Source organism: Anas platyrhynchos, chromosome Z (assembly GCF_047663525.1).
Source record: "Anas platyrhynchos isolate ZD024472 breed Pekin duck chromosome Z, IASCAAS_PekinDuck_T2T, whole genome shotgun sequence".
NCBI lineage: Eukaryota > Metazoa > Chordata > Aves > Anseriformes > Anatidae > Anas > Anas platyrhynchos.
In genome coordinates this window covers 76686227-76699817 of record NC_092621.1, presented here as the reverse complement: position 1 = coordinate 76699817, position 13591 = coordinate 76686227, and the positions used below count along the sequence as shown (strand labels likewise).

The 13591-nt window shown below is 53.1% G+C and overlaps 1 protein-coding gene across 1 annotated transcript; it reads right to left on the bottom strand.

Moving 5' to 3' along the window:
* Positions 1 to 3341: 3341 nt before the first annotated feature.
* Positions 3342 to 12880, bottom strand: LOC140000819 (uncharacterized). The gene is made up of 18 exons (XM_072031648.1): positions 12238 to 12880; positions 11788 to 11849; positions 11489 to 11642; positions 10843 to 11099; positions 10462 to 10547; positions 9928 to 10013; positions 9581 to 9686; positions 9335 to 9446; positions 8344 to 8522; positions 7677 to 7794; positions 7385 to 7522; positions 6672 to 6850; positions 5995 to 6112; positions 5703 to 5840; positions 4989 to 5167; positions 4311 to 4431; positions 4018 to 4155; positions 3342 to 3482 (listed from the first exon to the last, which is right to left on the bottom strand). The coding sequence occupies exons 1-18, from the start codon at positions 12308 to 12310 to the stop codon at positions 3342 to 3344; spliced, it is 2385 nt and encodes a 794-aa protein (XP_071887749.1). The 5' UTR covers positions 12311 to 12880.
* Between the last annotated feature and the right edge of the window lie 711 nt (positions 12881 to 13591).

The following is a 13591-nucleotide window of genomic DNA, read 5'->3' as shown; positions in this document are numbered from 1 at the left end:
TATTTCCCCTAGTGTGATATTCCAATCCTTTCTGGTGCCCTCTTACATGTACTACTGCTATTTCTTTAGGTTCCCTTAATGCTTTTAAAATTTTCCTTATTAATTCTTGATGTATAAGATTTTTCCCTTGCGTATTAATTAAACCTCTTTCCTCCCAAATCTTTCCAAAGGTGTGAACCACTCCATATGCATATTTGTTAAAACATTCCTCACACACCTATCTATTTGGGTAAATTCTAAAAAAGATTTTGGAGCAATTACAACCTCCCAAGGAGGTATTAATGTTACAAATATGTGAATCATTTTAAGGAAAATCGGTACTCCCTGATGGGAGAGAAATACTGAATAAAGTGATAATGAGGCAAATATTAACTGTTTTACATCAGAAGAGTCATTGGGAGGTGCAAGCAATGTGTGATGTTGTTCTAAGAAAGCATGTCTATGTAGGAATATATACTTTAGGGAAGCACACATGTAGAGGATGTACTACTAGATGTCAAAGGGTAAATAAAAAGGTCTTCTGTAACCTATCTAGAGGGGGACGGGAGCCAGGGCTTTGACCTTTCCAAAGTATACAGGTAGACTTTACTGAGTTACTTGTCTGTCCTAATTGACCACGTGACTGAATGGGTGTAAAGCTTTACTGCAAGGATTAAAGCAGGCCTTAGAGATTGAGTGGGATTTTCACAGCCCCTGGCACCCCTCCTCTTCTGGAAAGGTAGAGCGAATGAATGGTGAAATTAAGAAACAACTAACAAAACTTGTGCTGGAAACTAAGACTTCTTGGGTAAAATGCTTACCCCTTGCACTGTTAAACATATGGACACAGACCAGAACTGATGTAGGAATTTCTCCTTTTGAAATGCTATATGGTGTGCCCTATGACTTGGAATTGCCACTTGATCACCCTCAATTCTAATTAAGACTTGGAAAGAGACTGCTTTAACACCACGATGGGGAAGGCCCCTATGTTGTTTTGCTTACCACAGAAACAGTCGTCCGGACTGCGGAGAAAGGATGGACACATGCCAGCTGTGTTAAAGGACCCATATGTGACGAGAAGTGGGAGATCGCTCCAGGAAACAAAGACCTGAAGCTCACATTGTGACGAACATAAGCTGGAACTCGACTGCTATAAAACAGCAACCCTGGAAAGGGAAGTTGCATGCTGTTGCGGAGCGGAGACTCCCCAGCCGCCCACCGCTATTTAGCTTGTGTCTGCTTACTTGGTTAATAAAAGAATTTCAATAGACCAGAAAATTGTGTGGTCTGACTTATAACAAAGGCTGCAGCCCTTACTGTTATAAGTTGCCCCCTTAATTAATTTTCAGAGAGCATTGCATTAATAATAGAAAGGAATTTATTGAGTAAGCAACAGCAAGCAAAACAGCGCTGGGCGGCCGGGGAGTCTCGGCTCCACCAACGGCGCGCACCTCACCCCCACCAGGGTCCCTTTTTATATCTTGGTAATTCCAGGATTACGCAGCACATCCTGGTATATTCTGCGACTGCGCGCACTGTTGCTAGGGGGTCGTTTCTGTCCCTCTGGTGGTCGTGGAGATGAAGGCTGCAGTCTTCCTCAGCGTTGTTCAACTTCTTTTTTTATTTGGTCATGTTGGCCCAGCGTGAGACAGGAAGGCAGGATGTTGATACACTAGTTTAGCAACTTATCAGGAGATCGTTATGTGAGCTTTGCAGCAGGGTCTTTGAACAAAAGAGGCAACTGAGATGTAGAAGGAGAGAAGGGGAGGGGGTTCTCTTTTTTGTTACATTAAGCAAAAGAATTTTCATAGTGTCTAGCCAAGCATTATACAGCTCCTTACTTCAGCAGGGAGTTTTCGCAACTCCCGGTCCTCAAACAAAACTCCTTGTTTTTATAATACAAAAGACAATAAAAAAACATTTATTGTGTATTACACGCATCAATTTTTGTATTTGCCAGGATCAGCTAAATCCTTGTTGGGAAGAGATTTGTCAAAACAATCAGGAGCATGCATAAAGTTTTGCCCAAGGAGCTCCAAGTAAAAGAGACGCAGCTTATCTTATCTTCCCTATGAGGAAAGGCAGAGAGACCTAGGTCTGTTCAGCCTGGAGAAAAGAAGACTGAGAGGGGATCTCATCAATGCGTAGAAATAGCTGAGGTGTGGGAGACAGAGGGATTTGGCCAACCTCTTTTCAGTGGTTTGTGGAGACAGGACAAGGAGTAATGGCCACAAGATAGAGCACAGGAAGTTCCGCACCAACATGCCAAAGAACCTCTTCACGGGGAGGGTGACGGAGCACTGGGACAGGCTGCCCAGGGAGGTTGTGGAGTCTCCTTCTCTGGAGATATTCAAGGCCCGTCTGGACGCCTACCTGGGCAGCCTGCTTTGGTGGAAGGGTTGGACCCGATGATCTTTCGAGGTCCCTTCCAACCCCTCCAGTTCTGTGATTCTGTGACTCAGCTAATCCAATTTTTAAGTTAATACAGGTACCAAAAGTACTCTGGTGCCTAGTGAAATCCTGGAGCACATCTACCCCAAATTCAAAACTGACCATGTGTGATTTACCATGTTGGACTTGAAAGATGCCTTCTTTTGTCAAAAAGTATTTGCCTTTGTGTGAGAAAATCCATAAAATGGCAGAAAGATTCAGTTGTCTTGGACAGGGTTACCTCAAGGGCTTAAAATAGCCTGACGATGTTTGGTAATCAGCTAGCAAAGGAGCTTGAGGCTTGGAGCTCACTCCCAGGCAAAGGCACAGTATGTAGATGACCTAATAGCCACAACTATGCAAGAGGAATATATATATTCAGTGGACTATAAACTTGTTGATTTTTGGGGGGATTAAGTGGGGACAGCGTATCTCAAGAAAAGGCCCAATTCGATCAATATTGAAGTGGATGTCTGAGGCAATCTGCTCAAAGTCCAGCGGAGCAAATAGTGCCTCGGCTAAAAAACCACCTTTTCTTTTTTTGCACATTGAACCTGGAAAAGCAGAGTACTTCTAGTGAAGGTCTAAAGTGCTGAGAGGGCATGTGGAGAAAACCCCAAAGGAATCCCCAAAGCAGGAGAATGGGTCTGTGGGCCCACAAATGGTAGAACGGATGGCAAGGAAGGTGTCCCAGAGACAGAAGCCTGCTTGTCATTCCCGGCCATTGTTGCAAAGCAGCAAGTCCCTGGTGGCAGATAGTCCTCGTCAACACTGCGAGAAGCCCTCTGCCGCAGGGCCTGAGGCCCCCCTGCACGAGCTGCCCTCCACCGGGAGAGGTGGCTCGCAACCATGGGAGCAGTACCGGGAGTTGCAGGGCTTCTCCTCTCCTCCTTTGTGCAAAAAAAAAGGCCATGCAGGGAGCAGTGTGGTCAGTCCAGCTGGCAGCCCGCACCAGCACTCTTTATTTGGCCACTGACAGGCATCATCCTCTCCTTCAGCTTCTCATCGTATTCTTTTCTCATGTGGAAGGAAGGACGTCGGTCACACATCTGCAAGGAGTTGATGGGGTTCTGCAAAACCAGAAGAGAGTCTCCTAAAGAACTGCTGCAAGGAGCTGAGGCTGCCCCTCCCAGTGCACTGCTGCAGGAACTCCCTCTGAGCAGCTGTGGGCTACCCTCTCCAATGGGGTCTCTTTCCAACAGCCAGCACTTTCAAGGCTGCAGCCCTTGCTCCCTGAGCCCAGGGCAGGGCCTGCCTTTTCTGCTTGCATGTGTGCTTCTGTGAAGGCAGGTGCCTCGCACAGCCTCACTTTAGTCTTCAGAGTGCAGGTCCAGCGGGCACTCATCCCTCGCAGGGAGGTACAGTCCCTCGGCAGACCCGTGCCCATGCCCAGCTCGCTGCTGGCTTTGCCCTTTGCTCACTGCAACAGCTCCTCCTGCATGGTAACGTGCAGGGGAGCGGGCAGACAGCAGGCAGCTGCCTGGCCAGGTGGGGACTGCAGTGCTGCCGTGCCGGAGACCTGCACTGCTCCCCTCCCTCCCAAGGAGAGAGCGAAGTGCCTGCTTGCGTTTTTTTTTTCCTCGGGGCTCGGAATCCATGTCATACCTTTCTTCGTTCAAAGAGCAGCTTCTGCGTCTTGGAATCATATTCTTTCCACGCTTCAGCTTGTCGTGTTTTGAGCCTGTGGGCCATCAGCGCTTGTTCCCGTTTTTCCTCTGTTAGAACACGCATATAGTGCACTCCCTGCAGGTAAGGAAAACACAATCGCATGCAGCATGAGTCTCCGGAGCTTGGGCACAGGCAGGAGCACAGCGACAGGTGGGCAGCCAGAGCTGCTGCTTCTGCCCTGCTCTGGAATCTCCAAGGGGAAACGGGGCTGGGAAATTCCTATGGCGTACCGATGTTGCTGTTTTCTGAGCAGCAAAAGACAGGTGCTCACGGGGTTTAGTCTGTGGGTAAGCTGGAGGTTTTGGCTTCTTCAGCTCCTCCTCAGACCTCCCAGGAATTGGTGGCAGGAATCTAGAAAGACACAGCAGGCTTAGTTTATGGGAGTACACTTGGAGGCACTTACTCAGAGCTGGGCTCGCAGCTCACAACTTAGCTCCAGCACCACGAGGTGCTTCTGCAGGAGGAAGACCACGACCACACCAGGACAACAGCTGTCCCTTTGGTGTTTCCAGTGCCTTTTGGCATGAGCACGTTCAGTGCAGCCCAGGGAAACATCTCACTGGCACAAAAGCATCTGACTTCCTCCACTTGTGTGGGGAAGAAGGGACAGAATTGCCCCAAGGCCTCACTCGGGCCCCTAGCTGTGGGATGTGTTGTTACAACCCGTGCAGACGCACACCATCAGACACGGCCCCCTTGGCCCTTTGCACCCACAGCCTTCCCCTCGGGACCTGTGTCATGCCTCAGTGATGGGGTGCAGAGAGGTCCCTGGGTTGGCATCACACCCAGCTCCTTCCCGTGTCATGAGGAAGGGGAAGACGACAAGCCGTGGAACCCCAGAACACGGCTCAGGGGCTCAGGGCCTCCAGGGCTGTTTCCAGGTCTCAGCTGGACCAGTGCACACTTACTCTGTCTGTGTTGCCTTCGTTGGCTTTGTCTCTTCCTTCGAGGCATCTGGTGCCTTCTTACTTGCAGGGCTTTGGCCTTTGACATTCTCTTTCATCCTGTCCTTCACCTTCTTGTCATACTCCCTTCTTACAATGCTCGAAGGACGTTGGTCACCCTCCAGGAGGTGGTAGACAGGGTTCTGCAAAACCAGAAGAGAGTCTCCTAAAGACCTGCTGCAAGGAGCTGAGGCTGACCCTCCCAGTGTAGTCCTGCAGGAAATGGCTCTGAGCAGCTGCGGGCTACCCTCTCCAATGGGGTCTCTTTCCAACAGACAGTGCTTTCAAGGCTGCAGCCCTTGCTCCCTAAGCCCAGGGCAGGGCCTGTTCTTTCTTCTTGCGTGTGTGCTTCTGCTGAGGCAGGTGCCTTGCACAGGCTCACTTTAGTCTTCAGGGCACAAATACTACGGACACTGCTCCCTTGCAGGGAGGTACGGTCCCTCAGCAGACCGGTGCCCATGCCCCGCTCGCTGCTGGCTTTGCCCTTTGCTTCTTGCAACAGCTCCTCCCGCACGGCAACGTGCAGGGGAGCGCGCAGACAGCAGGCACCTGCCTGGCCAGGTGGGGACTGCAACGCTGCCGTGCCAGAGACCTGCACTGCTCCCCTCCCTCCCAAGGAGTGGGGGAATTGCCTTCTTGGGGCTTTTCTTTCCTGGGGGCTCTGAATGCGTGACATACCTGTTTTCGCTCTCTGCTCCTACTCCGTAGGATTGCATCATATTCCCCACCGATTTCATCTTCAAGCTCTGTGCGCTTGTGGGCCATGAGTATTCTGTACCGTCTTTCTTCCATCTGAGCACGCACAGAGCGCCACCTCTGCAGGCAAGGGAAACACAACCGCATGAAGCATTAGTCTCCCGGGGCTGGGCACAGGCAGGAGCACAGGGACGGTGGGCCGCCACATCTGCTGCTTCTGCCCTGCTCTGGAGTCTCCAAGGGGAAACCTGGTTTGGAAATGCCTATGGCGTACCGATGTTGGAGGGTCCTGAGGATTATCCTGGCACTCAGGGGTCTTAGGCTTTGGATGAGCTGGAGGGGTTGGTTTCTTCAGCTCCTCCTCAGACCTCCCAGGAATTGGTGGCAGGAATCTGAAAAGACACAGCAGGCTTAGCTTATGGGACTACACTTGGAGGCACTTACTCAGAGCTGGGCTCGCAGCTCACAACTTAGCTCCAGCACCACAAGGTGCTTCTGCAGGAGGAAGACCACGACCACACCAGGACAACAGCTGTCCCTTTGGTGTTTCCAGTGCCTTTTGGCATGAGCACATTCAGTGCAGCCAAGGGAAACATCTCACTGGCACAAAACCATCTGACTTCCTCCACTTGTGTGGGGAAGAAGGGACAGAAATGTCCCAAGGCCTCACTCAGGCCCCTAGCTGTGGGATGTGTTGCTATGTCCCACGCAGACGCACACCATCAGACACGGCCCCCTTGGCCCTTTGCAGCCACAGCCTTCCCCTCAGGACCTGGGTCGTGGAAAGGCCTGGGGATGCCCAGAGGCCCCTGGGCGTGGCATCGCACCCATCTCCTTCCAGTGTCAAGAGGAAGGGGAGGACTTCAAGCCCAGGAAACCTCAGAACATGGTGCAGGGGCTCAGGGCCTCCAGGGCTGTTCCCAAGCCTCAGCTGGACCGGTGCACACTTACTCTGACTGTGCTCTCCTCAGGGGCTGTGGCTCTTCCTGCCTCCCCTCTGGTGCCTTCAGGCTCGCACCGCTCTGGCCTTTGTCATTCTGATTCATCCTCTCCTTCAGCTTCTCATTGTACTCCATTCTCAGTTGGAATGAAGGACGTTGGTCATGCTCCATCGGCTGGTGAAAGTTTTTCTGCAAAACCAGAAGAGAGTCTCCTAGAGAACTGCAGGAAGCAGCCGAGGCTGCCTCTCCCAGTGCACTGCTGCAGGAACTGGCTGTGAGCAGCTGCGGGCTACCCTCTCCAATGGGGTCTCTTTCCAACAGCCAGCACTTTCAAGGCTGCAGCCCTTGCTCCCTGAGCCCAGGGCAGGGCCTGCTTTTTCTGCTTGCGTGTGTGCTTCTGCTGAGGCAGGTGCCTCGCACAGGCTCACTTTAGCCTTCAGGGTGCAGGTACAGCGGGCACACATCCCTCGCAGGGAGGTACAGACCCTTGGCAGACCCGTGCCCACGCCCAGCTCTCTGCTGGCTCTGCCCTTTGCTTCTTGCAACAGCTCCTCCCGCATGGCAACGTGCAGGGGAGCACGCAGACAGCAGGCAGCTGCCTGGCCAGGTGGGGACTGCAATGCTGCCGTGCCGGAGACGTGCACTGCTCCCCTGCCTCCCAAGGAGCAGGGGAAATGCCTGCTGGGACATTTTCTTCCTGGGGGCTCTGAACGCATGTCATACCTGCTTGTGCTCCATCATCAGCTTTTGAAGCGTGGAATCATATTGGTTCCATGTTTCAGCCTCAAGATTTTTCATCTTATGGGCCTTCAGTATGCGGAGCCTTCTTTCTTCTATCTTAGCGCGTACAGAGCGCGCTCCCTGCAGGCAAGGGAAACACATCCGCACGCAGCGTTAGTTTCCTGGGGCTGGGCACAGGCAGGAGCACAGGGACGGTGGGCAGCCACATCTGCTGCTTCTGTCCTGCTCTGGAATCTCCAAGGGGAAGCGGGGCTGGGAAATGCCTATGGCGTACCGGTGTTGAAGTGTCCTGAGCAAAAGCCCCGTGCTCAGGTGTCCTAGGCTTTGCATGAGCTGGAGGTGTTGGCTTCTTCAGCTCCTCCTCAGATTCCTCATAAATTGGTGGCAGGAATCTAGAAAGACACAGCAGGCTTAGCATATGGGACTACACTTGGAGGCACTTACTCAGAGCTGGGCTCGCAGCTCACACCTTATCTCCAGCACCACAAGGTGCTTCTGCAGGAGGAAGACCACGACCACACCAGGACAACAGCTGTCCCTTTGGTGTTTCCAGTGCCTTTTGGCATGAGCACGTTCAGTGCAGCCCAGGGAAACATCTCACTGGCACAAAAGCATCTGACTTCCTCCACTTGTGTGGGGAAGAAGGGACAGAAATGTCCCAAGGCCTCACTCAGGCCCCTAGCTGTGGGGTGTGTTGTTACAACCCAAGCAGACGCACACCATCAGACACAGCTGCCTTGGCCCTTTGCACCCACAGCCTTCCCCTTGGGACCTGTGTCATGCCTCGGTTGTGGGGTTCAGAGAGATCCCTGGGTTGCCATCGCACCCAGCTCCTTCCCATGTCACGAGGAAGGGGAAGACGACAAGCCGTGGAACCCCAGAACACGGGTCATGGCCTCCAGGGCTGTTTCCGGGTCTCAGCTGGACCGGTGCACACTTACTTTTTCTGTGCTGTCCTCGGTTGCTGTGGCACTTGCTGCCACCCCTTTGGTGCCTTCAGGCTCGTAGGCATTTGGCCTTTCAACTTGTCCTTTATTCTCCGCTTCAGCATCTGATCATACTCGTTTCTCACGATGTGGGTAGGAACTCGTGTGCACTTGAGTATTTGGCAGAAATATTTCTGCAAAACCAGAAGACAGTCTCCTAGAGAACTGCTGCAAGCAGCTGAGGCTGCTACTCCCAGTGCGCTCCTGCAGGAAATGGCTCTGAGCAGCAGCAGGCCACCCTCTCCAAAGGGGTCTCCTTCCAACAGACGGTGCTTTCAAGGCTGCAGCCCTTGCTCCCTGAGCCCAGGGCAGGGCCTGCCTTTTCTGCTTGCATGTGTGCTTCTGTGAAGGCAGGTGCCTCGCACAGGCTCACTTTAGTCTTCAGGGTGCAGGTACAGCGGGCACACATCCCTCGCAGGGAGGTACAGACCCTTGGCAGATTCGTGCCCATGCCCAGCTCTCTGCTGGCTCTGCCCTTTGCTAACTGCAACAGCTCCTCCCGCATGGCAACGTGCAGGGGAGCGCGCAGACAGCAGGCACCTGCCTGGCCAGGTGGGGACTGCAACGCTGCCGTGCCGGAGACCTGCACTGCTCCCCTCCCTCCCAAGGAGCAGGGCAAAAGCCTGCTGGGGGCATTTTTTCCTAGGCTCTCTGAAAACATGCCATGCTCCTTGCTCCTACTCCATATGCATACACAGCATAGGTCCCACATTTCAGCTTCAATCTTTCTGAGCCTGTGGACCATCAGTATTCATGCCCGTCTTCTATCTGAGCGCGCACAGAGCGCACTCCCTGCAGGCAAGGGAAACACATCCGCACGCAGCGTTAGTCTCCTGGGGCTGGGCACAGGCAGGAGCATGGGGACAGTGGGCAGCAACAGCTGCTGCTTCTGCCTTGCTCTGGAACCCCCAAAGTGAAACGGGACTGACAAATGCCTATGGCGTACCATTGGTGGAGTGTCCTTATAACAAGCCGGGATTATGGATGACCGTTGATAAGCTGAAGGTGTTGGTTTCTTCAGCTCCTCCTCAGACCTCTCATGAATTGGTGGCAGGAATCTAGTAAGACACAGCAAGTTTAGCTTATGGGAGGCAGTTTCTAAAGGGCGGGCTCGCAGCTCACATCTTAGCTCCAGCAGCAAGAGCACAGCGAGTCCCCTAACTCCGCCACAACACTTCTCCAGCAGGCTCACCTGGCTTGTTCACGCTGCTTGTCTGCCTCCTCCTTTCTTTTCTTCTCTGCCCTCTTGGCTTGAGAAACCCTCCTCCGAGCCATCACCACCGGGTCCAGCACACTCACTGCAAGAGAACAGCACGATGTCACCTCTGTGTCTGTGCAGGGGAGCGGCAGCAGCAGCAGAGCTGCTCAGCCATGTCCACCCACACTCATTGCCACCGCTGGGAGCCACCACTCCTGGGGCATTTTATCCCACACAGCTGCCTTCTCTCGCATCCCCCACACATCAACATTGGCTCTCCTGCCCTGCGAGGACAAAAGGAGAACACGCAACCCCCTGCCAGGAGCCCACTGGGACATTACATTTTCGGCCACCCATGCCCCAAGGCTGCGGATCCCTTCTGGGCTTGATGCAAACTGCTTTGCGTCGTGGGTCCCGAAGTATAAGCCTGGAAACAGGAAGACAGCAGTTGTCAAATAAGGCACTATGTTCCCTTGGTGCCCCACACTAAGAAGCTGCTGGCAGGGCTCTTTGGGAGCTACTGCCGAGCCTCTGGAGGACACAATGGCCTGTGCGAGCTGAGGGGCCCCACAGCCTCCAGCAGCTTCTTCCCATGCTTCTTATGCCTTACTGCCAGAGCCAACACAAGTCCTCCTCGCTGTCCCCTCACACCCTCCCACCGCTCTCAGGGACCCTCAACTGCAGACTGGCCGCTTCATCTGCACTGCCCAGAAGTGCTGACTGAGCAGGGGGTCAACCTGGAAGGCCTCCCAGGAACGAGCTGGTCCTGCCTCGCTCTGGCAGGAGAGAAGCATCAAGAAGACGCTGCACCCAAAGCACGAGCTGGGCACCCGCTCCCCTGGCCAGCCAGATGTTGCAGAAGAGATGGCACTCACGTTGGTAGTGTGAGGAACGTATTTCCACTGATGCGAGTATATCTGTTTTTGCCGTTGAAGGCAAGCATATCCATCATCTTGGAGTTCTGCAATAGGACAGACACACGTCAGCAGAAGCCAAGGATATGTGCTCCTTGCTCCCAAAGGTAGCAAACGTTCCCACTGCTCAGGAACACGGCTACCTCTCCAAAATCCTCGCCCCACTTTGTCCTTTGGTGTCATTAGCCCCTCACACAAACAGGCCAAGGTGCTACCAACAGTTTGTGTAGCTCCTCCAGCCTGTCTCACGCAATGGTGAGGCAGGCAAGGAGAAAGCAGTTTGAGAGAGCTTTGACAGCATTGCCAGAGCTGCAAGCTGCCCTGGAGACATGATCCGCTCACCGTGAGAAGAGCTTCACGCATATTGCGTGTGTCATCCACGTCCAGCAGGAAATCAGTGTAATAGTTCATGGTGACCACTCTTCTTCGCACAGTAAGAATGCCAATGCCCTTGAAGAAGAATTCCACATCCTGGTTGTCCAAGAGGCCACCAGCGTAGAGAAGCAGGGTCTCGTGGATGCACTGCTCTACTATTTGTGGTCGGAAGTAGATGTGTGCGGCAATTTTCTCAATGTCCAGCGGATCAATGAATGTCTCGACTAGAAAACAACCATGAAGGAACAATGTCAGTCCTCACTCAGTTCAGCAAACTCACAGACGAAGTGTGTGCAGCGCCCAGCCCTCGCGCAATGCTGTGCCACGGGGAAGGTCCTTGCCAGCTTTGGCCACATCTCCAGAGCAGAGCAGATGGGGAACAGAAGGCCAAGGGAAGCTTTGCCACGTGCTACGAGCATCCTGCTAGAGGGTGGGATGAGCTGCAGAGACGGGGCTGACTCCCAGGGCAGGGGCATGTTCTGGGATGCTGTATGTGCACCCACACTCAGCCTCTCCATGGTGCAAGAGACTTTGCTCTGCCGTGGCACAGGCACGACTGCATGGAGCAAAAGGCAAGGGCTGCAGAGGGAAAGCAAAGCAAAAATCTTCTTACTAGGAATTCTGCTCTCAGCACACTTGAGCTTGTAAAATATCTTCATGAACCTGCAGGGCTTGAATATGGGTTTCCGGACAACCATAGCCTTGCCATCCGCACCAGTGGTCTTCGCTGACACAACGGCAAATGTCCCGATTCCAATATTCACCGCCTGAAAACGCAAGCAAGAAGAGGGACCAATGGCAGTGCTGGGCAGAGCTGGAAGGGTGCTGGGTGACTTGCTGGCCCTGAAGATGGTGCTGTGTGGCCCAGGTCCAAAGGGGCAAGATGGGCCAGGGGCAGGATGTAAGGCTCACCTTCTTCTGCAACAGCTGCCTTCTGATGTATCTGCACGTACTATTCCACACTTGGGCGATTTCTGGAAAGCGAAAGACAGATGCCAAGATGCTGTGAGTTGGCAATGCCCATGAAGTCTGAACCCCCATCGCCACAGAGGTGACAGTGGTGTGCGATCAAGCTCTGCCTTGCCCTCAACCAGCACTCGCACTGCTGGGGCAAGCTGCTGCACAGCTCCTGAACCTTGCCCAGCTTGCAAGAAGCCCACACTGTGCCCAGGACAGGCCTGGGGAGGGAGGGGAGGCGTTAGATGCACTTTGGGAAGCACATTGGATGCACTCAGGGCTCTCCTTGCAGACGCCAGGACCCTTCAGAAGACCTTCCCCCGGCAGCCCCAGCCCCAAGCCTTCCACAGCTCACGTCCGTCTTTGCGACAACAGCGCTCCCACAAGGGCCCCCCAGGGCCTTACCTTTCCTGGTGAGCTCCTTAATTAATGAAAGGTCCTCAGGCTTCAAGGGGTTGAACAGCACGTAGTGCCTCATCTTTACCCTAGCCTTACAGAAGCTGGTAAAGACGTGCTTTTCGTGCTACAAAACTCCCTTGGCTCCTCCTCCTTTTCCTCAACACTTCCCAACCAGCGTTCTCTACCACAGGCTCCCCTCGCCTTCTGCTGCTGGCAGAGCAGCTCCTGTGGAGCAGAGTAGCGCTGGCGAGAGCAGCTCCAACACTTCCCAGGCCTTGCTGGGGAGTGTGGCCAGGCACGGCAGGGCCGGTATTTATAGCCGAGCCCCACGACATCATCGAACGTGTCACAAAGGGTCGGCACCTCACAGGCCACCCACATCTTGCCTCAGCATGGGCAGGGGTGCAGAGTGAGGCCCCTGACGGGGCGGTGCAGACACCTCTGCCTCCATCTCTCACCTCAGCTTGTTACCATATGCTCCTGTTACTCCGTTTTCTTTGATATACTGCCTCCACCTTTCCAGCACCCCCACGTCCATTGCAATTACAGGTGTGAGGAGGACACATTTTGGACTTCACTCCCTTGTGTGAGTGAGGCTGGTTTGAGCTCAGGCTGAATATAGGTATCACTGCAGTACCTGTAGAGAATTTGTTCAGCTCACTGCTCAAAACAAGACCCCAGCCTGGTTTTGCCAGTCTCTGCGCAAACCGTGTCCTAACAAGCTGGAGGCTGCAGTAAGGCTCCTTGCCAGTCAGGCCCAGCTTAGTTGCATATGCTCCTTCAAAGTGTTCTTCCAGAGCATGGCTGTTTTCTTCAGGCTGCTTTTGATGTTCAGGTGAATTCTTTGCTTTCAAAATCAAGAGAATCACGGAACCATAGATCAGAGAGGAATCATGGATCCTCTCAAGCAGGGCCACCTACAGCAGGTTGCCGAGGAGCATGCACAGGCTGCTGTTGAGGATCTCTGTTGGGGGAGACTCCACAGCCTCTCTGGGCACCCTGTGCCAGTTCTCTGTCACAGGTGTCCCTTACGCCCGAGTGTGGATGTTTTATTTTGTTTATTAATTTATTTATTAATTTCTGAGAGAAACACTTGACTGTCTCTGCCTGTGTGCAGGTTTCTGACTGGGGAGTGTGAGAAACAAAGATGATGTTGTTGCAGTAGAATACCACTGAGTGTGGCTGCTTTATTGTTCGTTTGTTTGTTTGCTCTGTTGTTGTTTCTTTTTTTTTTTTTTCTTTTAATTATTTTTATTCTATTTGTTTATTTATTTCTTTATTTATTTTTCTGAGAGAGACACTGACCTCTCTCTGCCTGCGTGCAGGTTTCTTACTTGGGAGACAGCAAGCAAAGATGACA

Excerpts from the sequence above, each read along its gene's own strand:
- LOC140000819 (XM_072031648.1), bottom strand. The coding sequence starts at position 12,310 with ATGAGGCACTACGTGCTGTTCAACCCCTTGAAGCCTGAGGACCTTTCA. Across the intron at positions 8,523-9,334 it reads ATAAGGACACTCCACCAATG|AAATATTTCTGCCAAATACT; the intron begins GTACGCCATAGG and ends CTGGTTTTGCAG. Across the intron at positions 5,168-5,702 it reads GGAGCAGAGAGCGAAAACAG|AACCCTGTCTACCACCTCCT; the intron begins GTATGTCACGCA and ends CTGGTTTTGCAG.